Raw genomic sequence first — 26,787 nt, forward strand, 5'->3', positions numbered from 1 at the left:
AAAAAAACAAACTTCCTTTACTCTAATGTTCCTAATAATTTATTTTCCTGATTCGACTTCAATGTGTTCTACACTTCCCGTGGCAGTATAATGGCTTGGCATGAGGAGCAGTGCTGAGGTCAACTTCCCTGTAACGTTTAAATGAAGGCCTGCAGGACAAAGAAACAACCACAGGCAGAGTAAATTGACTTTGTTTTAAAAAAAAGAACACTTGCAAAAACATTGCAGAGTATTAAAGCTACTTTACAGATATATTAGTCATACATGTGATTGTGCATGCTTATGTATGGCCTACTTACCAATGAAGAGGGTAATTTCACAAAAAGGAGCAGACTTTCTGCGGCCTGAAGGGGTTGGTGCTGGAGGACACTCCAGTGAGCAGAGGGTCCTGCAAGGCATTCTGCAAGCAAAACTGCTGCAGGTCCACAGCTGCCTGGGAAACCTGACAACCAAAGAGGAATCAGGTCTTTCATGGAAAAATACATATACTGCCATTAAATAGAAAAATTCCATTCAATTAAAACATACTTAATTGATCCCAAAGGGAAATTACAATAAAAAAAGTACATTTAAAAGTAGGAATAATAAATTTGAGTCTTATAGCAGGATACCAATGAGTTAAACTGTACAAATACTTAAAGCTCTTTTAATCTCTTGGGTGGAGTTGTACTAGTAGAATAAATACTGCATCACTAAAAATAGCAGGGTGTCATTTAAGCTTGTAGTTGAAAACCTGTTGCATCAGTTTGAATACAAGCCAACTGGAATTGCAGCATCGCTATAAAAACAGATCATCTCCCACTATATGGGCCTGGTGCTTTAGGAATGTAGAAATGCAGCATTTGTTATTTTCAGGAAGTCATTAAAAGTATTGATATATTTCCCCATTAGTGCCTGAAGAAATCCCATTGTAGTGGTCACTTTGCATTTAATAAGTTCTCATCAAACAAATGCGGCTTTTTATTAGAAGGAGCGGAAAAATCAATCTATTGCAACAACTTCATTAACATTTTATCAAAGACCATATATTTAATATTTTGTTAACTAAATGAAAGGGAGTGCCTGTTTATTAAGCTCTAACAAAATGTTACACTTGTACAATTTATTACCAATCCCATTTTAACTCTTGCTCTGTGGTCTTACTCTTTAACTGTGTTTTTTTTCCATATTTATTAAAATTAACATGTCCTCACAGTGGGAGACAAATCTGTGAAGAAAAAAAAAGTTCCTCCTTCTCCTTCCTGTATTTCTAATCTGCAGAAATGGACCACTCCTCATTAGAAACAACCAATCAAAACCAGGAGATATGTCTTAGTGTCAAGTGACACCTTTAATAAATATGAAAAAAAAATACATATATATAATAAAAGTTACCTACTGCAGCTTTAAGAGGAGGGGCATGTTAATAATTTCTGTCAGGTATCGACAACGCAAAGCACACCATGTGACAGAGGCGTGGTGCTGACAGATGGAAATATCTCATGGTTCTTTTGCCACAGTGCTCCATGAAATAAGTTATGCATTGTAAAACTGGCAATGTTTAGTTAAGCTGCTCTAAGAGTAGTGATGCCCCTTTAGGTTAGGCTTTTTTGAACATTCTGAGGTGTTGCTGAATACACCCATGAAATAAATACTGTACAAGTGCAAATACTTGTTGCATATTTAATACCCTAAAACATTCTTAAATCAACCTACACATTTGCCACAAATTGTAAATCAACATTTAAATGATTTCTTAAACTGCAGCATTTTCAGACCCCCCTACTTGAAAAGAAATATATATATCTTAACCAGTCTAAATTATTTACCCAGGGATATCGGGGGACCTGTACCCCTACTATTGTTAGCTTCTGCAAAGATCATATAGTACAGTAATAGAAATAAGTAACACATATTGTCAATATTCAACTTTTATGACCAGCTAAAAGATCCCTTATGTTTAGTGTTAGGCAGGTGAAAGATTTATGGTGAAAACTTGAGTGGTTTTTTAAACAATTATACGCGCTGTATTTTTCCTCTTACAAGTTAACACGCATTAGAAACTCCTGATACTACAAACAGCAACCCTCAACATTCTCTGCTCCTTACATGTTCAAAGTAAAGAAACATTCCTTACATTTCAACTCTAAGCAAAATTACCTTCTTATGCCTGTTGATCATGGCCTAGATGCGGCCGATAGCTTCAAGCTCTAGCTAGTGTTAGCGGATCAGTGCAACGGGCGACACTTCTCGGACATTCGCCACAAAAACCAGCTAAACTCCTGCTCACCTTCACTCTATTTATGCTCGCCTCGAAGCGAAGCTGCTGTACCGCCTTTTTCATAGTGGTCAAGTTAGAAGAGCTGGACATTCTTTGTGCGTTTGTACGTTTTTGTCTCCAAAGCAGAACGATAGTAGCGATTCTTGCGGCGACGATGCTCTAACAAAAGCAAAAGATGGGAACATCCGGATTCCGGTTGTTTTACTGCTGCCGTTTTTGGACGCCAGAGGGCGCCAAAGTACAGAGAAAATTAAACATTTGGAAAAGAAAAGCTTTATTGTGTCAGAAGTATAAATTATACTTTCATTTACACCATTTTATTAAAACCTATAATTTACAGACTTCGTATTTCAAAATTCTATACATTTAACTCACTATATATATATAAATATACCTTACAATCTAAAATTTCAGTGCTGATCAGTTTGTAAAATAAAAATGAACTCTATAAAGTGCTTATTTAATCAGCTTTGGTGAGTGATCCATCATCCATGTATCAATAGAAAATTAGTTCATCACTTGTGTCAGGGCAAATAAGTCAATGCTAGTGTTCAGAATAGGGAGCGGGGTGGGGAAGGCACCAGAGACACCCCGATTAAGTGAGATTGTGATCTTCACCAAAAGTAAAAATACTCATTTCATCAGTGCGAGCTTGGAGATTAGACTTGATCTGAGGGTGTCCATCTTCTACGGTACTCGTCTCAAGCCAGTGTCCCCGATTTGAATGTTTGGAGCAACTGAAATTAGAAGAGACCGGTGAGATTATGCAGAAATTTGTGATTCAGCAAGAACGCTTAAGCTGTAGTGAAAGGAAACAAAGTATTAATAAAATAGTAAACACAAACATAAGCACCTGCTGTCTGATAGGAGGCAGAGAGTCCTGTAAGGTTCAGTTGTTGATGGCATGGGAGAACTTCGTGAAGGTTTAGGAGTGGAGAATGTAGTATAGGTTGGCGACTTGGACCTCTTTGCTTTTGCAGAAGACATCCTAACCTCTGGTTCGCTTCCTGCCATGTAAGAAATATGAGAAGAAAAAAAAAAAAAAAAAAAAAAAAAAAGAAGAAATCTGTAATGACATATTCGTAGACTTAAGGTTGCGGCAGGACAATGTCACCAGAACTTGTAATTGGGGTACTATTGCCAAACATTTGGATAAAAACAATTAATACTTTACCCTTCAGCATAACATCCTCACTACTCTACATGAGCTTTAGCATCTCAGCTACTAACGTATAAATCAATTTGCACATCAAGTCATTAGAGCCCACTTAAATGACCCAGTATTTGAATGACTTGTAGACCATGAATATGTGGCAATTGAAATAACATGGGAAGTGAATTATTACCGAATCCACAGTTCTTTGCTACTGTGACATTATGATGGCTGTTGTATTCCAATAAGATGTGCAGCTCTACTCAAGATACAATCTTACCAGTGTCACCGATGCTCACTAGATCTGGGTCAAATCATGAACAAAATCAAAACAGCATTTGTTCATGTTCCCTCCTGTCCCATCAAGTTTACATTCAATAAGCTAACTTGGGTCTTAGCTAGAATCTGTGCATACCTCTCAAATCTTTGGAAACTTAACTCAGCAACGGACGGTCTCAGTGAAGCTGCACTGGCCCTGATGAGACTGAAATCTGGCGTAAATGTTTCCCTGTGAGAAATTATGAACTCTTATGTTTTATTAAACTCTGAGGAGATTAATGGACAGAAATACCTTCAAGACCACTCCTAAAATTTTTCCTTGCTAGCATTCTGTTAAAAGTAAAACATGTGCTTGTATAGACATGCTCAGACTTGCTAGAGATCCCTTAAATAATTGTATATAATTAAAAGCACGTTGCTGTTGCTCAACTTGTTCAAACAGTGAGGCCGTGCTTAGCTACTTGCCTCTTTTGCTGAAGTGCAAGTTATTTTCAATATATACAGCATTGTCGTAACTACTGAAGGCAACATAGTTACTTGATTGTGGTATGAAATGGCACAAGGTGTCTGGAATATACTTTTACAACACTTAAAACCACATGTGATGAAGACAATGTGGTCAAAGTGAGAGTGGTGCATAGACACTACTAGCAAGTCACAACTAAGAAAGTTTTAAGTTATGCATGCTAGATTTTGTTATTTAAACTATGAAACATGACGTGTACTCAGTTTTAAAATAATTTCTTCAATTTAGTTGAAAGTTTAAGGAAATAAATTCAGATATTTTTATGCACTTTACCATACTTATAACCTGTATGGAGCAGGCAATTATCACTTTATATATAAAATCTTACTTTGTTAAATGATTGTATCCATGACAGTTTTTTCTTCAAGTAAAATGTTTATTAAATAGACTTACTAACTGATAAGGCACTTTGACCATCTGATGAGGAGTATCTCCTGCGATTTGTAAATGGCGTTATGTTCAAAAAATGATTCTTGAGCCATGCAACACGGTCTTCCTCAAAGGCCATTTTCTGTGGAATACAAAATATTTTTAATTAAATAAAAGTAATTCCACCACTTAAAGTTAAAATGATGTATGATAACACATACTTCTCGCCCTAATCGAATAGCAGCCTCAGTAAAGTTTTTTCTTTCCTTCTCAAAGTTTTTCTTCTGCTCCTCAAAGAGTTTCCATTCTTCTTTGAGACGCTCCTTTTCCTCTAGCGTGTAGCAGTCGTTAAGGAGAGCTGCTGTCTCATCATCAAATGATGTGTTTAGTTGTTGCTAATAAAAAATTTTAATAAAAAAAAGTGAAACATTAACCTTCACCTTTAACAGACTTGATCTTGCATTTAAACTAGCCGATACTGACCTGGAGAAGTTGCTGCTGTGCATGAATGAACTCCCTGCATTGCTGGACTTCCTGCCTCATTCTCTCCATCTCATCCTCATGAGTTTCCAAAGGTATAGTCTCTTTGTTGGACTCCATCTGATTCTGCACCTGTGAGGCTAAGACAACAGAAAACCAATTATTCAAAATTTCCTTCCTAGCATGAAGCAATTATCCTCCTTTAAAAACAGGGTTGTGTGTATTTATATTTTATCTGACATGATTTCACTCTCAGCCTGGCCAGCAGCAGAAATTTTTCTATCACAACCTATTCATGTGTTAAAGTTGAAGTCCAGCGCTAAACAAGAATCTCTGACAAGACTTGAGGATCTGACCTCAAGTTATTATTCAAAGAATGGGTTAAAAAAAAAAAAACAGTCACTAAATAAAAGCTGTAGATATATATCATATGACTAGTGGCTGAGACTGCAGAAAATTGTGGTTTTGAAAAGCATCAACTCGACAAAATATGAATTCTCAAATGCCCATTTTTTAATATAAAAAACAACATCCTCACTACTCTACATGAGCTTTAGCATCTCAGCTACTAAGGTATAAAGCAATTTGCACATCAAGTCATTAGAGCCCACTTAAATGTGGTGCACTACATTTTTAAGTAGTGCACCACTTAAAAATGGTGCACTACTTTATGCTTGTCAAAAAATACATTGTAGCTTGTGGTTGTTACTTTAAAGTTTCAAGGTTACTAAAACGTTTGCATGACAATGAACAAAAATTTTCACATTCTAAACAGCAAAAAAAACCCAAGCCAAAATAAATCTAAATATGGTGAAAAAAAGATTATGCAGCATAGAGAAAATGATATAGCAACACTTGTACCTTGGTCTAATTTTTCTACATGGTTTCTCAGTTTCCTCCACTGCTGGCGGATGCTGTTGAGGAGTTGCTCCCTGGCAAGTTCACAAGAATGGTCCAACGCTTCCCTGCTTGCGTTCCCTGCTTTCTCTTCATCCGACTCAACCTTGAATAAAACAAAGCAAATCAGGTAAAACCAGACAATAGCATTGATTTAGTTTTTGAGAAATTATAGTAAAAATCAGACGCTTGCATACACTGCATAAAAAAAAAAAACAACTGGTGAGCTTTTCAACCTAGACGGCATCATGAGGGAAAGAAGTGTGGTAATATTGAAGTAATATTTAAAGCTCAGGTAGAAATGGGTCTTCCAGATGAACAATGGACCAAAATTAGTTAGAAGTGTCTCAAGGAAAACAAAGTCAATGTTTTGAAACATCACAAAGCTCTGATATTGCTCCCATGAAGATGTGTAAAAGTATGGTAGCCTATAATCCTGACATGGTCACAACTTTTCTACCAGGTGAAATGGGTTCCACAAATGTTTGGTTTACAAACCTGTTCCTGGCTGTCATCAGCAGCAGGCTCCGCTGGTGGACTGCTGCCGTGGAGCCAGAATGTGCATCATTTCCTTCTTCATCTGCTGGAGCACTTTTTTAAGCTCGGCATTTTCCAAAATCAAAGCCTTCCGACTCGTCTCGTAGTCTCCGAGCAACACTTTATACATCTCGCTCTCATGGCTGCAGAATGACAGTTGTGCATGCAATTAGGCTACAGATGTCCCACAAATAAAACAGTTATTTGGGATTTGGTTTCTACAATACCTTGCTGACAATTTTGCTGTCTTCCACATACTCCTTTTTCCATCTGATCGCCCCAAGCTATTCAGAACATCAATAGCTATGAAAAAAATAAAAATAAAGCACTAATTGCTCCTGGATTTAAAGTTTTAAACACACAATTCCTTAAAGATTAGCAGATTTACCTAGTTTCTTTTCTTTTCTGTCAATCAGTAGCCGACTGAGGCGTTCCTTCAGTTTTGCAGCTTCCCTCTCTTTTCTCTTGGCATCATGACTATATTGAGAGGCACGACTAGCAATAATGCTTTGGAGCTTCTGAACCTGTCGAGATTTGAGGAGACAACCTGGTCAGGCTTTTACTACTAAAAGCACACCATAATGTTCAACAGTACCTCCTCTTTTTCAGTCTTTAGGCAGCTCTGTAGAGTTTTTATTTTTAGTTGAAGCTGCCTCTCTGTCTCATGCAGTCCCGACTTCTCCCTCATTGACAACTCCAACTGCTCCTGAAGAAAAATCAGAAACAAAACAATACGGGTAATGCTACAAGAGCTCTTTCTCAAGCCAAAAGCCTCCGCCCTAAAACTGGTTTGTGCAATTTAAAAACTAAGCAGTAGTTCCAACTCAACAATAGGCAAGTTGCTCACAAAACGGTTTAACACAACGTCAAACTGACAAGTCTTGAGTCAACTCTGAAAGACCTTGACTGAGTCCCTGAACATCTGGTTTCTTAGCTCAGTAGATGAATAAACAAAACCACATTTTCAACAAGTGGATCAGGCCTGATAAACCCAATTGAGCTCCTTAGTTCTGGCTCTGCCTTTCAGTCCATCAGCTTATTACTCTGACTCGACACAGAGAGGCCAACTCAGAAACACTACCATGTTCACCATGTCTCAAGAAGCCATTACAAAAAATAAATTCTATAATTTCCCCCCAAACATTTTCAGAATAAGACACTGTTGCAAAACTAACAAAGGGATCAACGGCTAGAGACAATGTCAAATGCAAAAGCAAAAAAGTTTAAGCCATCTACATGTAGTGACTGTGAATAATTACAAGTCATTTCAAATCTGTGTATGCACATGTAAAAGGTCAAATTTATGGAGGTTCCATACATACTTGCCTTTAGTCTGGAATTGCTTATCTGAATATGCTCTAAGGTGCTCAGCTTCTTCAACTGTTCCTTCTCCATCTCCTCTAAAGCGCACATATTTCGTTTATGAATTTGGAGCAATTCATACATGGCATTTAGAACTGGCACCGCTTTTAGGCTCGCTCCCTCTGATGAGCTGGCCTCAATACACATGGAGAGGCCGAGCACGGCAAGCTCCTGGAAAGATAAATGAGTTCTTTAATGCATCATTAAATGATCGATTGTTTCATAAATTAGTGTTCACAGGTCAAACTTTATTGGGAGGCCTCGACTAAATTTTGAGAAGTTTCAAAAGAATTATCCAAAAAGTAGTAGTAGTAGTATCCAAAAGAATAGATTTTTACAGTTTTCTTTGCTGATGTACAATTTGTTGTTTGAAAGCAGGTTTAAGCATCTCTTGTATTATGTCATAAATTCATACTCCCAAACTATTGCGCCTACACCTTAGATAGAAATCTAAGGTGGATTTTCTTAAAGCAGCCAAAAAAATAAATTATATTTGCAGTTTATTGCAAAACATTTTCCATAGGACTCAAGTATTTTGAGGCCTAATACCATTTAAAAGGTCTGATCAAGTTGGATGAAATTTATATATATTCCTAAATACTGTGTGAAAATGTGCAATGGCTTACTCTTGCCTTTTATTGGTAGTGAACTATGTTAGGTCTTAGCCCATCTACCAGATTTTTAAGAAAAACATTTTGTAACTTTCATTTAAATTGTGACACTTTGAAACTGGTTTGTCACCTTGAAAATTAGAAATTCCCTCTTTGTGGGATCTTAATGTTAATTGAACCTTAATCACAAAACACACTGAACCTTGACATTTTCATACCTGATTTAGGTATGAAATGCTCTGAGGTACATTATCTTCAGTGCAAAAGGCACTTATTACACTGTAGGAGCTTCTGAACAAGGGCAAAGAGTACACCGGCACATGATTATGTCTTGAGGGAGACATCGTCACATGTGATATGCTTGAGATCTCAGGGTCTTCTGAGAACAGAGAGAAAACATAGAAATAGTTAGTACACTGCATCTATTGTGCCTTCTCCTATCAACTGGGTTGATTCTATAAATAAGAACAAAAATGTGGGTCACCTAAAGCAGAACACCAAAAAAAGAACAGGCAAATGGGCCTGTCTATTCCTGAAATACTGCAGCACATTAAAGAAACTTACCCATATATGCATTAGTTGCTCTCCACTCCCCCATTGAACAGAAACTTTGGGACCCGTGGATGTGAGGTCATGAGTTATCAGCACTGAGATAGATGAGCAGTCAGGCGGTCGATCAAAAGATCTCACTGGACCAAAGCCCTGCAAAACAGCTTCAAACCATTAGACGGACCAGCAATAATCTGTGCTGATGCTTCAGCCACACAGGATTATCTGACAGATTTCCCTGGAAGGGGGTTTTATACTGAGATTGGAGTACAATCTCATGTCAGCCCTTGGTATTTAAATGGCAAAGGGATAGGTTGATTTTATTCTGAAGAGAGGGTTTAGAAGGAATAATGCACCAATCACTGCATAACATAACCACTTGCCCAACAGTGTTGATCCGTAGTTGCCAAAAGAGCCTCAACAAGTGGGGGAATGTGACCACAACCACTCCCACTGGTTTACAGCGACAGTTAGCAGTAGATCCTTTAAGTCAGGGGTGTCAAACTCCAGTCCTCAAGGGCCACTGTCCTGCAGTTTTTAGATGTGCCACAGGTACAAAACACTGGAATGAAATGGCCTAATTACCTCCTTCTTGAGTAGATAAGTTCTCCAGAGCCTTGCTAATGACCTAATTATTCTATTCAGGTGTGGTGCAGCAGAGGCACATCTAAAAGTTTCAGGGCAGTGGCCCTCCAGGCCTGGAGTTTGACACCTGTGCTTTAAATCATCCAACTTGCAAGATGGGCTCCATTTGTCCACAATGTCTCATAGGTGCTCAAATAAAATAAGGGAAAACAAGAGGCCAAGTCAACACCTGAAACTCTCTTTGTGCTCCTCTAAGCATTCCTGAACAATAATTTCTTTGTGCAACAGTATGAACATTTTTCTTTATGCACATTATCAAGTCCAACAAGGCCACAACCATCACAGAATACAGTTTCCATGAGAGACCATCTGCAGTTTGCTTAGGTAGGTGGAAATTGTCAAAGTAACAAACACACAGGGCTGGACAATGTCAATAATTGTTGATGGACAATTACTGATAAGTTTTTTTTGTTTGTTTGTTTTAAATATCTGAAATACTGCCACACTGATAGAGCTACCTTTCCTGTTTTATCCACAGTTTTCACTCCATGCCACTTTTTATTTTTAAGAAGTTATGAAGAAGCATGATAGCAAAACCTAAACCTCCTGCTGCAAAGGTTACTCAACTTTCAGGTTGTTGCTTGGTTACCAGAGACAGTGATTTAGTTGATGCCATTCACCTTGCTTAGCTCACTGTGAGAAGTTAAGTGCTAAAGCTTTTCCTCTGCTTACATCTCCCAGCATCTCTGGATCAAAGTTTAGTAAATATTTAGTATATTGAATATTTTAACAAATATATTGCCTATTAATAACGTATTTGTCGCGTTATGCAAGCATCCATGCATACATACATGGATGCTTACATTCTTTGGAACATCTCAAGGCTTTCTAAAAACAACCTGAACCAAAACATCACACTGCTTCTGCTGGCTTACCCTTTCTGCCATAGTACATCTTGGTTGATGTACTATGGCATGTAACGTATGGGGTGTAATGTGTTCCCCAGATAAGCAAAGCATGCACAATAGAAGGTAAAATCTTAATAATGGTAAAAAAATAAATAATAATCTTGAGCCTAGACAATAATCAACCAGACCTGTTTACTTAGTTTTCGTAGGTTCAAGACTGAAGAATGGGAAGCAGAAAACTCTCTCAAAGCTGTATGATTACCAACTTTTCCTAATAACACAACCTTGAGAGCATTTTTACTTGCTGTCTTTGCATCCCACCCACTAACAGGAGTCATGCTGGAGAGATAATCAGTTCTTCATTTCTCCATCAGTGTTTTATATATATATATGCTTAATCAGTGTATAAGACTAGTCAGAAGTGGAACATGCGAGTTATTATTAAAACTATTTTAAATTGATATTAAACCTTTAGATCTTCGGGGTAATAATTACACAAATAAAATGCCCTGGAAATTTAGGGTGAGCCAGAGAGACACGACCACAGCCACTCCCATTGGTGTACAGCGACAATGTACATTTTGTGAGTGTGAACAAACGAGAAAACTTGCATTGGTGTTCAGGAACGCAAAGAAAATTGGCTGACAATAGTGTATGCGCGCAAGTACTGCTCAAATAACTTGCTTTCTTATCGAGCTGAGTCAGAAAACACACACATACACAGAACTTTATCTTCAGAGATAACACAGTGGGTTACAAAACGTAACATGGCCAGTTAACTTGACTAAACTACGACTTAAACACGTGTAGTCGTTTAACAGTGATGAGTTAGCAAGGCTATTAATAAGTAAAAACAATAGCGTCATTTCACCTAACTTTAGATTTGAGTTGGCCAAGCGGTTATGATGTATTATTGTAATTTTATACGCTAAACCGGTAGCTAACGTCCCCCTTTCAACAAGTTCGTTTGTTCGTTCGTTGCTAATATCATAAACACAATCACTCATGTAGGGCGTGAAATAGGTCAACTAACCTTCCCAAGTTTGGTGGTGAGACTTTGATTATTGAGACCTTATTGCATTAAAAAAAAAAAACCTACAACTTTGAAACCGAATTCAGTCTACAGCCTGCTAGAAGCGTTAAACAACATACAAGCACTACCTTAACTCAGCCAACGGGAGAAAACAACCGACAGGTTCCACTCTGCCTTCTGCAGCAGCTGTGTTTTTTTTCCTCTCTCTCTTATCAAGACTATCGTTTTGGTGTCATCCAACTAAACTGCTTTCTTATTGGAGGAAACGTAGTTAAGCAACCAGTGTGCCAGACGTACATTGGACAAACATGTGCGGCGGTGAATGATTATGCAGATGAAAATGCTGTCAGGTGTCTAAAGGAGAAATGTACAGCAATGACCCCTAGTGGCGACAGGAGATAGTCGCCACCTTTGGTGTAACTCTGTATTGTATAATAACATCATATTACAGCACAAACATTCACGGACAATCTGGTGCCCCAGACAATATCTGTATAGTCTGGGGATATATAGATATAGTCTTGGATATAGTCTTTATATCTAAACCACCTTAAATATAAAAAATGTATATCTAACACATAATATTTACTATTTACAGTACTGTACATATTATATTCATTTGGGCCACTAAATGAAGCCCAGCCTGTAATCCTGCGTGGATAATCAGGTACAGGCAATGGATGGATGGATGATCTCCATTTAATCCTTATGTGTGGTTCTACAAACTGCAATGCTCCCCTGTGGTGATGGGGTAAATGTCACATTTAGTGCATGAACTGTACAAAATGACAGCACACAGATTAATAAATGCATGAGTATTATTTATTTATACAACTAGGGGACAATCAAACTATGGAGAAAACTTGTTTCACTATCTTATATCCAGTGTAAGATGCCAATAAAATGCCTTGAGAGACATGGTTGTAAGCTTTCTCAAGTTCCACAAAACACATATTAACTGGCCAACCAATCTAATGATCCCCTCACCCAAAGTCACATTGCTTGCTCTTGAATCAGACGTATGACAATCAGTCAGAGCTTTCTTTCTAAAACCCAAGAGTGAACTTTACCAAGGAAGTAAAAAAGTGGTTACACTTCTTAGCCTGTCCAGGTCCTGGTTCTTGAAAACAGAACCAGGACCTTGAATATAACTTGTGTCATTTAGTAATTATAAATTAGAAAAAACAAAGACCACACAAAGTTCCTCTATGCTCCATTCGGAGGCCACTTTTCTTCAACATCTATATAATCCCTCTTGCTATGGAGTATTAAAACATCTCTTGCAAGATCTCTCCACAGGGACACAGTATAAATGTTGAAAATGTCTATGAGGGGTTGGATCAGAGTTTCCAGATGTCGTTTTTGGTCCCAAAAAAGTTGTTAGAAATCAGCCCCTAACTAGACTTCATGAGATTAAAGACAGCAGAGTGCTGAATAAAACAGCGGTCAACATTGACTCAAACATAAATTTTTAACAACCCCAAAATGTATGACTAAAATACAGAATACCTTTTTTTAAAACATGGCAAAGACGGCAAGCATCCTTTTACAATTCATCATTATACTGGTTTCTAAACAAGTCTTTGTGAAACTAAATTAGGAAACTGCGGCTAATCTAACAACTTCTCCTTTGCATTACACTATTATACAGGGCAGTTTGAAAAATACCTTCAGACATTTTTATCACCAGCTACTTCCAAAGACATTTATATGCAACAACTTTGTCCTCAAAGTTAACTCAACATCCTTGCAATTCTTTGAAACCAGCCTCATGGAGAGAAACAGCAGCTTGAAGACTCCTCATCATATAGATATTGTCCAAATTCAGGCTGATTCTGGCATTCTGCTATGAAGGCATGAAGCAGGGACACTGGGGTGCTGTCTTTCTGGTGATGCTAACAAAAAAAAAAAAAAAAAACAGGAGCATGTCACATGAAAATAGACCTTAATGTCAATGTACATTTACAATCTATTTACAAAATATCAGCAGAAACAGACTTTGATGGTTTCGTAGGTGTCTGTGATGAGGGCGATGAACAGGCTGAGCACCATGTAGATGAAGAGAGATGTGAAGGTGTATAGATAGATTCTGCTGAAAAGCCACACCATGTAGCTCTTGTCTCTCATATTAAGGAAGGTGCCAAACATGTCGTCTCCGTTAATGAGAGAGAAGAGGCACTCTGTCACTTTGTTAAATGTTCGGAACTGAAAAATGAAAACAATAAAATAGTTTTTGGATAATAATCTGGTGATTAATTGAAGATCAGGCCCATTCATCACACTCATAAAGTGAATTATTCCTACCTTGTCATGATAAGGTCCAAGGACAATCCAACCACAGAAGCAATACCCGAGGTAGATCATGGCAGCGCAACAGCAAAACCGGATAACGTTAGGAAAGGCAGCCCTCAGGGTTAGGATTAGGATCTGAAGGGAAGTGAGTTGTCTTAGGTTCTCTGGACAAAATATATTATCCAGAACTGAGGAGAAGGCTCTTACATTGTATTTCTTGAAGTAACCAAGGTAGCGAATAACACCAATCCACACCAGCATGGTGGCTGTTCCAAGTAAGATGCTGCAGACATCATAGTTGGTCAGGAACTATAGAGTGAAAAGTTGCATTAAAGGTTTGTGAGCCCCTCTTTGAAAGTTTCTAACAAATGCTCATAGTATGTAACAATAAAATTCAAGCAAACCTTGGTTTGTATTCCTATTTTTATCACTGACCCAGTGATGGTTAGCGTGTCACTGATGTTAATAAATATATACCAGACATTCACAAACTCCATGCGTTCTGACCAAGTCACCAATTTATTGAAGTGGGTTTGGAAGAAAATTTTGAACTCCTGGATACAAGAAAATAGTACACTGTTAGAAAGAAAAAAAATATTAATGGAATTTTTTTTCTAATGAGCTTGTCTTTTAATCTAATACAATGCCCTCAAAACTTACTGCAGATTCTAGCAAAGATATATAAAAATACTTTTTTCATAACAAAATTGTGGTGCACTTACTACTATCCCTTCCAATTCCTATAAAAGATGTACAACAAAAGTATTTTTGGAAATTATTATTTATCCTTTTAGATTGATCAGAGTGTCTAGAAATTTTAATTAGTAACCCAGGTGTTTCTTCGTGTATAAACAAGACTCATTTATTCAATCTGTCTTACCATCATCCCTATTAATATGGTGCTAAACGTTGCTGGGATTTTAACTGTGAGTTCTGTTCAAATAATACTATGACTGAGCTTTACAGCAGCAAACATTGTAGATAGATCAACTTTCTTTAACTTACAAACTGGAGTTGAATGCCCTTGACAATAGATCGCGTGCAGAGAATGAGGGAGGCAACACAGGCGAAGATGACCAAGGAATCAAACATCAAGACGAGATAATCAATTTTTCACAGCTGCAAAACCAGAGCCACAGTTTTCAGGTAATTTATTCCTACTTTATGTATTATTCTGCATCCTAAATAAGCAATGTAAGCATTTTATTTCATAAGTTGTGGGTAAAAACTTACAGGCGTCTTTCACGTTATAGTCTTTGCACTCATGAATTTGAACATCATTTTTGACACCCACTTTTATCTTTCCACTGTGTGCACAGTTATCAAATATGATCTGTGTGTGAGGAAAAATACTGAAAGGTTTTATGCACTTCAAATGTGTGGGACATGCTTAAAGTTTTAATTAACTCACTAATTCAATCATTATTCCATAAAATGCAAATATAAAACACTGAAAATGCTAATGATTAAAAGTGATGAAGGGTTTAAGAAGATTTTAAATAAATAAGGTAAATGTAAAATTCATTGCTTTGTCTGTAGATCGGTCTAGACTCCTAACATTTCCTATATGATGGTATTTCGGTTATCAGATGTTCTCACCAACCTTTATGTGGAAGCTGTAGCAGTCTGGTAGCTCATGATGCCTCACAGTCTGCAGATTGATGGTTTTCAGAGTGAAGTTGATGTTAACTGACACGAGCCTGAACACACAGACTTGCAATCAGCAGACATCACTGCTGTCAGCTGGTTTAACATCAGCTTTGAATTTCCTACCTTTTGAAATCTACAGAGAAGTTGATGTGTTTTTCCAGATTAGTATTGTCAAGAGATGTCGGCGGGAATACGGAAACACACTCTGAAGGGGAGGATAAATGTGTTTAAAGATGTCATTAGCTAGCACAGCAGTGGAATAAGGATAAGAATTCAACACTAATTTAACTAAATATGTTATTTCCTCTTTTTATGTCACATGAAACGGCACGTTGTGATTATTTTCCAGTCTTGACTTTGAGTCAGATTTTTATAAAAACACTCCACACGCCTGACCCTTAACGAAGATTGGCAAATAGAAAGCTGATTAATAAAAGAAAGCCTTTTGATGTTTGTTATAAGTTATGTTAGGGACATAGCAAACAGTAGCATTAGAAAACAATAGACTACTAAAAACCAGCACATATTTATGTGCTAGAATGTCCCAATCAAAGTCCAGACTTCAATTTAGACTTCTGTCTGGGATATAGCTTGAAAATTGTTTTTCATATTCAGTCTGATTAAGCTTGAATTATTTTTGCCAAGATTAGGGCAAAAATAACATTACAAATGCATGCAACATTTTCCAGTTTTTCTTAGAAATAATTTTTGAAACTGTCTATCATGCTACTCCTACTTTTCAAATTACTTGCTACTTTATGTAGCAATTGGTATGCCATATAAAATTACTGCAAAATGCTCTGTTCTTGTGATTGTTGTGTAAAAAAAAACAGTGCACTGGCTAGAGTAATTCTGCAAGGTTCTAAATGTTCTGCATAAAGAACTGAACCTGCAGCAGGTCTGATTTCTGTACCTTCATCAATGTGTGGATCAATGTGGAAGGTGTCTCTCTCTGGATCAATGGTGCTGTTTTTGTAAAGCAGTTGACAGACGGACAGCGGGGTGTACTTGCCATCAATCTTCCCATACGCATGATTTCCTAAAGTCAGGTTCTGAAGATTGGCGTACTGAAAAAAAGGAGTGGAACACAATGTTAATACAATGTTACAAAAAAACCCAAGCATTTTTTCATATTCATGTACCGTGTTGATGATGTGGTAGATATGATCATACAGGTCGGTTTTAGTATAAAGAACATAGTTTCCCTGCCAGTGGTCCTTGAATCCTTTCAGGAACAGGTGTTCAAATGTCATTAGATTGTCCTCTTTGAATGTAGCCATCATTTCATTGCTCAGGCCGAAGAAGACGAGCTGTAACAATGAGACAGTAAGATGAGCAACAAATCTATGCCAGTTGAATAAAACAACAAAGCTAGAAAATATGTTACACCACCTGTGCTGTGATGATGACAATTTTCAATATTTGCAACATGAGTTTCCATGGTTTCCGACCCCTGGCTCTGTACTTCTCGCATGGATTCATAAAAAAGTACTTCAGCCTCCTCCTGAAATCCTCCACTGCCTTTGAATCCAGGGAGTGAGTGCTCCATCTGCAGTGCCCGTTGGACCTCTTCCCTTCTGACCTCTGGCTAAACAGCTGCTCAGATTCCTCCATTAAACTGGAGAGCATCAGATAAACCAGACAAGTAGACCGCAAAGCACAGAGTACACTGTAAATTTTAAGGAACCCTTATCAGCCATTCCAGTCATTCTGATGTTTATCTAACTGGTTTTGCTACATGTTGTTGTCTTGGCTGAAGGTTTATGTTTCTTCATCAGAAACATAAACTTTCTTCATAAGAACATTTAACATATACTATAAACATAAACATATAGCGACAGATGTCTTATGTTTAATTTAGTGTCATGGTGGATCATTGCAGCACAGACAGAAACTCAAAGGAGAAAGCTAAAGAACAAATTTTAAAAGCTTCTTCAAAAAATTTGTTGGTTTATAATTTTACTGATAAATGTACATTTGGCTTAAAACTTGTTACAACAAGCAAAAAAGATTGAAAGCTATGAAACCCAATAAAGCTTGCAGTTGTGACTTATTTCTATGTATTTTTACCAGTGATAGTTAATTATCTATTGAATATTATTAATATGTCTACAGAATAATTTGAATAAAAACATAAAGTTGACCTGCAATACCTGATGAGAACCAACGATCCAGAGAGCAATCGTCCATCCAGTGGGGCTTATGTGTGATTTTTAAAAAGCAGCTTGTCACAGTGCGTCACAGCAGTCTTCACCGCAGTGACTGTCATTCCTCTGTGTTGTTCCAGTTTTTCCACAACACACACAAAAAAAGGTTTCCAGTGTCAGACGCAGCACAACCAGAAACTAACCAAGTGCAGGTTGGAGAAATTTTTTAATTAAATAAAGTAACCATAATACCCCAAATCTAAACTATCAAAAACATAATAAACACATTTTGAGATGTACAAAAAAGAAAAAAATATTTTGCGTTATTTTAGTTTGGCACATTTTTCTTCCATTCATTTTTTTTGTGTTCTTTTCAGCTTTTTGCATCATAAAGGAATATTATAATCCATGAAAAACAGACAGTCATCACTGTAACCAATATGATGAATATGCTACCAGTCACTGTTTTTCATTTGGGTTAAATGGTTTTCTAACCAGGGGAGCAAAACCTGAGGAATGGCAAGGAGGCAAAAACATAAATAAAGGTAACACTGAAGTTTTCTAATACTTGTTTGATTGTCCAGTCAATTAAGATGGGCACTCTCTGCAGTATACGCAATGGTACAAAACATTTTTCTAGGTTTCTGGTTCACAGCTTAAGAGTTAGCTCAATTTTAATGGCAGTTCTGATGATTTTTAAAAAAGATGTCTGGACTGCATTTCATCACTACTGAGCCCTGTAATGGACATCTAGAAAAAAAATAAAAGTAAATGGACCCTGACTTACTTTAGCAAGATCTCGCAAAAGTAAGTCAGGATCTTGCAAAAGTTTTAAACTAAGTCAGGGTCCATTTTTAATGTTTTTTTTTTTCTTCTTGTCCGTTGTAGAGCTCAGTACCCCATTTTCAAAATCACACATATTTACTGAACAATTCTACACTGATAAAGATTCTTTGGAACACCATGTTATATTTGTCAAATCTTTTATTGTAAAGAAACACACACACAAAAAGCATATGTCTTTGTTTTCTTGTCATTAGGGCCACCTTACTGTAGATAAAGCATAAAACCAAAACAAATGGATTAAGTCTCAATGTTTCTGATAAGCTATGTAATTACTTTTTTTGTTTCATAGTTTTTGTCCCACGAGTGGCCATGTTCCCGTGCAGTTGTGACTTATTTCTATGTATTTCTACCAGTGATAGTTAATTAATTGAAGAAGTGTCCCTACTTTTTCAGCCTATAAAGCACCAAAATGCAAAAACCACCACTGTCTGCCACACAGCTGGTTTATGAACCACATATTCAAAAGGGAAAAAAAACACTATCTGATTCTTTTAAATATTTAGGATACAACCAATGCAAGTCGTATACAAAGATCTGCAAGAAAGAAGGGTATTAGTTATTCACATTGTGTTTTATGACTGCAGACTTGTAGTGAAGATACTGTGACATAAATTCTTGTTCACTTGCAGTAATGCACAGAAACAACAGGAAACACCTCTTCCATCAACTAAACTGCAGCTGCCATGTTTTCACACCCAACAACTTCTGAAGAAATCACACCACAAATATGAGAAGAAAAAGTAGACAAAGCTTCTGTTGGTGACTCAGATTTTCTGAGCCTTTTATAAAAAAGGTGGAATTTATGACATTATGTTAATTCAAACTATTGCAAATTAAAAGTTTGTAGTTAGAACATTTTCTCTGGTTGTAATTTATAATTTGTTATTTTTCAGTAGTACAATTCATTTGGACAACATATTTACATATCTTTTTGTGTTAAAACATTTAAATATATGTATATTAAAAAATATATTTTGTGGTGCCAGAGTCCAAAATACACACATTATAAGGCTAAATACCTTCATTTTCATTATGAAAACATGGACTGGAGCTAGTTATATCTAGGCATGGGCCATGTACTGCTTTAAAAGTCTGTTGATGTTTACAAAAGTTAGTATGTAAAACTGCTAAAAGTTCCCATCATACCATTCCTACATTGCAAATAAAATTATTTTGATTCACTGCCAGAGAAACGGCAGGAGCAACTTGAGTTTTTGGTGACTGAGTAAAGCCAAAAGTCGCTAAGGTTCAAGGAAGAAATAAAGAAAGGAAGAATGATATAATGGAGTTAGGGAGGAATGACATAAGGAAAAAGGAAGGAAATAAGGGAGAGAAGAAGTACAGGGAACAAAAGTAAAGAAAGTAGAAGCGTTAATGGAAGGTAGGACACAAGGATGGAAGGAAAAAAAATAGGAGGGATATAGAAAGGGAGGGAGGAAACAACAAAGAAAAAGAAGAAAACAGGAAGGATAAAAATAAAAAGGAAATAAAGGACAGGACACAAGGATGTAAGAAAGTGAAAAAGTGGGATAAAAGACAGGGACAGTGGGAGCCAACAACACAAAAAAGAAAATAAAGTAGGAGGGATAAGCGAGGGAAGAAAGAACACAAGGATGAAATGAAGGAAAGAATAAGTTATTTAAAGGAAGGAGGGAGGAAACCAGGACACAAGGTTAAAAGCAATGGATGATTTAAATGAGGGAGTCTGAAAGGTGGAAAACAGGACACAAGGAAGAAATGAAGGAATGAAGGAGATACAGAAGGGAGGAAGGAAGGAGGATCTAAAATACAGACAAGAGAATTTAATCTGAAAATACGCATTTTCTTCCATACCCCTTTTTCTTTTTCCACAATTTTTTAGACCTGGAAAATACTGAGATCAAATTGCATATTTTTTCAGACTGTGTAGGAGCCCTGTAAGGTGTGAGAAGTAAAGGAATCCTATCAAGACATGACAAAAGTTTGTAATCAGACTTCTCCTTCAATTCAAAATCCTTTTAATCTAACACCAGATAAAGTGTTTGAGTGTTATGAGGTTTTCTCAGGCTATGAGTGCAGAGATTTGTTTCCCCACCCCCACCTGTTGCTGCTCACTGCCTTTAGCTGAAGGAAGGCTGCTTGCAAGAAAAGCCAGATTTGCCAGCTCTTAGATGATCTCAGTGGCAATAGAACATGTCTGGTCATGGTGGGGAATCACTCTTTACAGTAAAAATGATTTAAAACTGCACTCTTGTACAAAAGTAAAAGCTGCAAAAAGGTGTAACATAAGCACTTGAAAACTACATCTAATTTTAGCAGGTGTTTAATCTACATTTCTATCCAAGATTATGTATTAAAAATCAAAATAACAAGGAAGAAAACATCAACATGTTACATTATTTTAGCAGCATATGATGGCAAAATTATTTGTTTACATCAAAGTACTTAGATCATGTTATAAATTTCAAAATGCTTGAGTAGGTAGCATGATGAGAACCTCACAGCGGCCCATGCCTAGTGGTAACGTGTAGTTTCACGTACATCATGTTCGTGAAACATGATGTACAGCACGAGTTTGAAGAGACAATGGGTGTGCTTATTGAGTTAAAGGGTCTGTCCCTGGATGAGAAGTGTCCTACAGAGAAGTGAACTGAGGGATGTGTATTGTTGGGGTGAGCGAGCGCGACCGGAGAGGCTGGAAATTAGGATCTCCTCCACTGCTGGTGCACCCCGGTGACGTGGCGTCTATGTTGGAGGGCGACTCTGCCATGACCTCGTCTGGCAGTGGAGGGGCCCCAGGGTCCCCCGGCTTGGGGAGGCTGGAGGAGGTTGAGGAGGGTGCCACACCGAGGCTGGCCCCGGCTGCGGAGGGCAAGTCTCCGCACTTCTGTAACGAAGACACGTTGAGAGAGCTGGCTAGGTCTGAAGTGGAAGGGCTTCGCTCCCCATCTGGGTGGAACAGGAGGGTGGAGTTGTTTGAAAAGGTGTTGGGGAGGTCAGTTGTTGTGGTCAGAGTGCTGAAGCTGCTGTCAGAGGACGAACTGGAAGCCCCTGCAGCTGATTGACAGAGAACACAATAAAGAAGAGTGGGTAAAGAACATTTCACACATTTGCTCATTGCATAAACCAACTGACCTCTGAGAGACTCGATCTTCTCGTTTTTTGCTTTTTGCACTTCGTCTGTGATTTTAGTGATGATGAAGTTTTGGGAGCGCATCTCCCGGATGGAGTCAATCAGTGCGTCCAGACCCCGAGGGTTCTCAGCTAGGATGTCCAGAAGCGTTGCCGTCCTCTTGGTCTGCGTGGTCCGGCAGCTTATCTCCTCCGCATCGTCCCGGGTCAGGATCCTCCGGGAACGCAGGTAGTCCAGGTGGCGGTCTGCTCTGATCTTGTCGCAGAGGTAATGCCGCAGTCTAGTCAGCACCTGGGAATGCAAGAGAAATCATGTAACCGGACAAAAATAATATCTAACAACAAAGCAGAAAGATTCATAACTTTGCATGGGATCTTAGTGGTCAACTCAGTATAAATGCAGCCGTTGTGTGAAGGCCCCAGAGATCGCAGAGAACATATGTGAACAAATAGCATACTGAATATCTAGCAACACAGCAGACAGGTCGGGAAGAAAGAAGTGGAGGTTTAGCAGGGTTACTCTATAAAACAATATCCAAAGCTTTGTAAAGAGTGTTGCTATGACATGGCCAGCCTCCTAAACCAACAGGCCAGGCAGAGAGGGCATTAATCAGAGAATCAGCGAAAAGGCCCATGATAACTCTAGAAGAGCTGCAGACAAGACAGTTATTGGTTATGAACTTGATAAATCTGGACTTTATGAAAGGGGAAAGCCATTGCTGAAAGATTTTTGTTTGTTGTTTCTAAATTGCCATGAGCTATAAAGGTAGACATGATAAACACATGGAAGAAGTTGCTCTGGTCAGATGAAATGAAAATGTAACCTTTTGGCCTCCATGTAAGGGTTGGTGATTTTTAACTTTCATGTCCTCTCTTCCATCTTCTCCGCGGCGTCATTTTCATTGCTTTACCAACAACGAGCAAAGTTTGTTTAATGTTTTTACTAAAGGAATATCTGATTTGGGACACAGAGCAATAACCACCTTCAACTCTCACTTCCACTGGATTATTTAAATGTTTACGACATAGCAGCAAGCTTCTTTGTGTTTCTTGCGCCTTCTGTGAAATGGGTGCTGACAAACCAGGCACTAGACAAAACGGTCAGGAAATATTTATCCAGTTTCATACATCTCAGAGATCCTGAACCTTGAGCTAAGCTTTGAGGTATTTATTTATTTATTGGGGAAAAAAATTAAAAATACTCCCTCCATGCAAAAATATAAATAAATAAATAAAAAATGAGTCTGAGTCATAGGTTAACCTTCTATCCCTATGCAGCCAGGTCAATGGAATGATGTACATCGAAGCAGATCCATGCGTTAGAATAGTCCAGTCAAAGTCCAGACCTTCATCCAATAGCAAGCTATTATTATTATGCAAGAACAAGACAAATAAATAATTTTCCATCAGTTTCAAAAGTATGTATTACTTTGTGTCGGTCTATTCCATAAAATCCCAATAAAATTTACAGAGCTATGTGGCTGTAATGTAAACATTTATGGAAATGTCTAAGAGGTATGGAAACATTTGAAAAGCCCTATAGTTATCAATTCTAACATTCACCCCTGACAACATTTCTAATACTCTATTTAACTGATAATGTTGTACAGTGCATTTCAATTTGTTATCTTTTTGACAGGACTGGGTGTTTACATGAACACACACAGAGGGTGTGGTGAAGTATTTCCTCATTTATTAGGGCCTTTATATCCAAACAAAGCTCACAAACTGTGCCAGTCAAGTTGTTTCCACGCCGCTTACCTCGTTTTCAAAAACTTTTTTATTCTGATGCCAGCTGATCACCTATTTATCGTACTCACGTCTTTCTTTATCTCTGCCATTTCATCTTCAGTGAGGTGAGAAACATCCATCTCTCTTAAATCAAAATCCAGGTGTTCCGGGTGAACAACGACGACCTAAATAGTGAGTTACGTGTTTAAAACCGTGTAATAAACGACATCAATGAATGATCGGCGACCCTTAAAAGATGTGACACCTCATAACTAATCGCTAAAAGCCGACCCTTTCCCTTTCTAACAAAGTTTTCTATCTCAATCACGGAGGAAAAACGCCCGGACTTCCTGATTGTGTCGAGGTTATAATACGTCGACGCCAGAAGAGAGAAGTGCTCACAGCAGCTTCACTTTTACTCTCATGTGCCCATCTACTACCATTTTTTGACAGAAAAACTTAAACATGAACTCCTTCATTGACAGTAAATGATAAAAGTTCCCACTTTCTTGGATTGCAGGGCTGGTGAAAAAAGATCTTTCACTTTTAAACATTTTAAAACCCAGGTTAGGCGCTACTCTCGTTCAGACCACTGGAGGGCGCTGTCGGATGCCTTTTCACAACAGTTCCATTTATCTAGAAATGCCTTAAATAAATAAATAAATATTCTTTTTCTAGTGACAAGACTTTGTACAAGCACAAGATACCATTTTGTATTCTCCCACAGATCACACAAAATTATTCAATTAATTTAATTTCCCTTTAATATAAATGTTTCACAAACTAAGGGCTCTTTCCTATGACGTCTATGCTACACTTGTTTTTATAGTGCTCTGCAATGCAGTTTGTACCCTATCAAACAAAAGCCATCCCCAAACAGAAAACCAATCCAAGTGCAGAGGAGTTGATGGCATTCTGTTGCCCTGCTGAGAGGTGGTGATTTAAAGCTAAGGAGAAACACAGGGTGTGATAAATGTTGTCATTGCCCACCATTTCTAGAGGAAATGTGTGACAGAAATGCATCAGCTTCAAATAGGTGTTGAAAGGTCAGACACAATTTCAGTTGTTTTCTTGCGGGAGGGGGCGCATAAATGGCAACACACTGCCAACAGAAAGAACAATATTCATCATTTTCTTTCCAGAAAGCCACTGTGATATTTCACAATGTTTTTCAAACCTACTGAGAACAGTAGCTTAGAACTAATGAGACTCGGAGAAAAAAAAATGCATTTATATGTTATAAATATATGACATATAATATCATTCTTGTTTCCTTTATGTTTGCATCTTCACTACATAACTTACCCCCTGAAGCTGTACTTTGCCATCCTATCTCTCTCCAGGAGTTCATAAACTCCTTATTCAAGACTATGATATATAATTATAGCACATTAGTCTTCAAAACAAGTCATTAATTCAGTAGAAGTTTCTTGGCTGGTGGCAGATAGAATAAATAAATATTTTTCTTTCTTGCTGTCTTAGAGCAATTGAAGGTCAAAAGCTACTCCTCTTAACTGATTTTATGATCTATTTCTAAATGAAAATATTCATATCCATGGGATACAGCAGAGTAGTGGTGGATATTAAACATCTACACATTTGCAAGAAACAGTTTGAATACTTGCTGCTGTTTTCTCTGCCAAACAACTTGCCTACATGAGACTACTGATTACGTTTGCAATCAGATGACTGGGGGTCTGCTTGAGTAATTTCAAAATGACAATGGCTGTTCTATCTGAATGAACCTGGTTTACAAGAATTTGCCATTGCAGTGTTTTGGTAAGACAATGTCAATGACTGGCATTGTCCAATTTTTCTTTAATGAACTCCAACCAGTAATCTGTAGGTGATCAACAGAAAATAAAATACCATCAAAACTGAAAACTTCCATATTTTTTGTACATAAATGCATTAAAATTTGTTTTTGGTGGCTGATAAAACCAAGATAAATGTTAGAGGGTTTCATGTGTTAATTGAGATAATCATGCATTTTCTTTATTTTACCTTACATTTTAAACCTCATAAAAAACAAGTTGCACACATTTTCCTCTATTTGTTGCACAGTAATAGCTAACCTAAAGCACAATTGACACCTCTATAAATTGTGATTTTGGCAAATGTGATGAGTGACTCCATGCATAAAAATCATAATTTATTTTTTCTGAATTTCTGTCTTACAATCTGAGCTCAGTAAATCCTGCTATCATCATCTCATGTTCAGAAATTCTCAGGCGCTACCGACTGCTTTTGGCAAAAGTAGTTAACTTCTAATCACCTGAAACATAATGTCCTCAGCTGTACTTTTCCAAATATGTTTGTTAATTGGCTCATTGTCTTTGGCTTGGCGTTGTCACATGCTTCTCTGTTGGAAGGGAACATCTCAAGTCTTTTCATATTCTCCAGCTGCCTATCATGTATCCAATGTTCTTTTCAGCTAATATGGTTCTGCACATTCTTTAGATCACATCTTTGGCAGGAGAATTCCCCCTTGCAAAACCACAACAGTGAGCAAATTGCTGCCATGATTGACTGCAACAAGCTCTCACTTGTTTGCTCTTTATGTGCTGGCACTGACTCAAAAAGGCCTTTTGCAACCTCAGTTAGATAAGAACGAGACAGTGCCAGTCTGCTCTCCACAGCCTTTTGTTCTCAGACTTTCCAATAAAAGAAAACACATATTTTCCATCTTGATTTCCGTTGTTTGATGTGGATGAAGCAGGATGCCTCTTGTGTTGCTGCTTCAAAGAGACCTTGCAATGTTCATTCTGAAAAGTGTAATGCTTCAGGGATCCTTTCTGATTTTATTGGGCTGGGTGTCCTCCCTAAAAAGTATAAATAATTCCTCTGCTTCAATCACTTCAGAAAGCTAAATTTGAAAGTCAAACACTGACACAAATGTTAATCCGCCTCACACCTTGAAGGGCGACTAATTGGAATTCCACCCTTCACTTTTAACACTGGCATACAAAGACCCATTGCACTATTCTTCAAGCAGTCAAAATCTAGCCAATTCCTCAGCCAAGAGAAAGATTCAGTTGCTGCATAAAAGAATGTAGCTTCCCTTCAGTATTCATGTCAGAACTTGTAGTGCCCTGATGTTGAGGCCATGTGTGGACTAATGGTAGAATATTTTATGTGTCAGTAATAAGTGCATGCTGCATGGATAACTTCATAGTGTGCGGCAGATCAAGAACAAATAAGAAATAGTCTGCTGCACAGGAAATGTGAAAATGCTACTGCACCCACACACACACCCCCACAAACACACACCCACCCACCCACCCACACACACCTCCACACAGTGCTTTGGTTAAAAACTGAGATAATTCACAGCTGAGATAATCAGAAAGCTTCTTGCAGCAAATAATCTGAAACAACCACAAGGCAACCCCACATGTAAGCCTCATTCTAATGACCTCAAATTGTAAGTTACATGTGAAAGACTTTGTAACAAGTGACTA

At 37.7% G+C, this 26,787-nt stretch overlaps 4 protein-coding genes and 1 long non-coding RNA gene across 5 annotated transcripts; 1 reads left to right on the forward strand and 4 right to left on the reverse strand.

The window, feature by feature from the left end:
- Positions 1-20: 20 nt before the first annotated feature.
- Positions 21-2,468, reverse strand: LOC116721734 (guanine nucleotide-binding protein G(I)/G(S)/G(O) subunit gamma-5-like). Its single transcript, XM_032565644.1, has 3 exons — positions 2,270-2,468; positions 300-442; positions 21-149 (listed from the first exon to the last, which is right to left on the reverse strand). Exons 1-2 carry the CDS (start codon positions 2,348-2,350, stop codon positions 317-319), a joined length of 207 nt encoding a protein of 68 aa, XP_032421535.1. The 5' UTR covers positions 2,351-2,468; the 3' UTR covers positions 21-149; positions 300-316.
- On the forward strand, positions 1,020-26,363 carry LOC116721737 (uncharacterized). Its single transcript, XR_004339678.1, has 3 exons — positions 1,020-1,152; positions 24,030-24,039; positions 26,352-26,363. It is a non-coding gene; the product is annotated as an uncharacterized LOC116721737 (long non-coding RNA).
- On the reverse strand, positions 2,550-11,776 carry ssx2ipa (synovial sarcoma, X breakpoint 2 interacting protein a). Its single transcript, XM_032565635.1, is given in 15 exon segments — positions 2,550-2,997; positions 3,114-3,267; positions 4,612-4,729; positions 4,809-4,982; positions 5,071-5,207; positions 5,929-6,070; positions 6,463-6,487; positions 6,489-6,644; positions 6,729-6,804; positions 6,890-7,025; positions 7,097-7,207; positions 7,828-8,034; positions 8,693-8,853; positions 9,039-9,176; positions 11,678-11,776. Coding segments are annotated over 14 exon segments (1,773 nt in total). The 5' UTR covers positions 9,073-9,176; positions 11,678-11,776; the 3' UTR covers positions 2,550-2,855.
- On the reverse strand, positions 12,350-17,163 carry LOC116721736 (mucolipin-3). The gene is given in 12 exon segments (XM_075074326.1): positions 12,350-13,444; positions 13,548-13,754; positions 13,854-13,976; positions 14,049-14,150; positions 14,246-14,395; positions 14,847-14,960; positions 15,079-15,174; positions 15,445-15,541; positions 15,615-15,696; positions 16,405-16,558; positions 16,634-16,801; positions 16,884-17,163. Coding segments are annotated over 12 exon segments (1,656 nt in total). The 5' UTR covers positions 17,121-17,163; the 3' UTR covers positions 12,350-13,318.
- Positions 18,605-23,932, reverse strand: bcl10 (BCL10 immune signaling adaptor). Its single transcript, XM_032565640.1, has 3 exons — positions 23,416-23,932; positions 21,599-21,887; positions 18,605-21,520 (listed from the first exon to the last, which is right to left on the reverse strand). The coding sequence occupies exons 1-3, from the start codon at positions 23,464-23,466 to the stop codon at positions 21,099-21,101; spliced, it is 762 nt and encodes a 253-aa protein (XP_032421531.1). The 5' UTR covers positions 23,467-23,932; the 3' UTR covers positions 18,605-21,098.
- Positions 26,364-26,787: the final 424 nt, after the last annotated feature.

Source organism: Xiphophorus hellerii, chromosome 6 (genome assembly GCF_003331165.1).
Source record: "Xiphophorus hellerii strain 12219 chromosome 6, Xiphophorus_hellerii-4.1, whole genome shotgun sequence".
Taxonomy (NCBI): Eukaryota; Metazoa; Chordata; class Actinopteri; order Cyprinodontiformes; family Poeciliidae; genus Xiphophorus; species Xiphophorus hellerii.

Bases quoted from the DNA above. Each gene is read 5' to 3' on its own strand.
- LOC116721734 (XM_032565644.1), bottom strand. From the start codon at position 2,350: ATGTCCAGCTCTTCTAACTTGACCACTATGAAAAAGGCGGTACAGCAG. The intron at 443-2,269 runs GTGAGCAGGAGT...TTTGGTTGTCAG, and splicing joins CGAGCATAAATAGAGTGAAG to GTTTCCCAGGCAGCTGTGGA.
- bcl10 (XM_032565640.1), bottom strand. From the start codon at position 23,466: ATGGATGTTTCTCACCTCACTGAAGATGAAATGGCAGAGATAAAGAAA. The intron at 21,888-23,415 runs GTGAGTACGATA...TTGCATTCCCAG, and splicing joins TGGCAGAGATAAAGAAAGAC to GTGCTGACTAGACTGCGGCA. The intron at 21,521-21,598 runs GTCAGTTGGTTT...TCTGTCAATCAG, and splicing joins GAAGATCGAGTCTCTCAGAG to CTGCAGGGGCTTCCAGTTCG.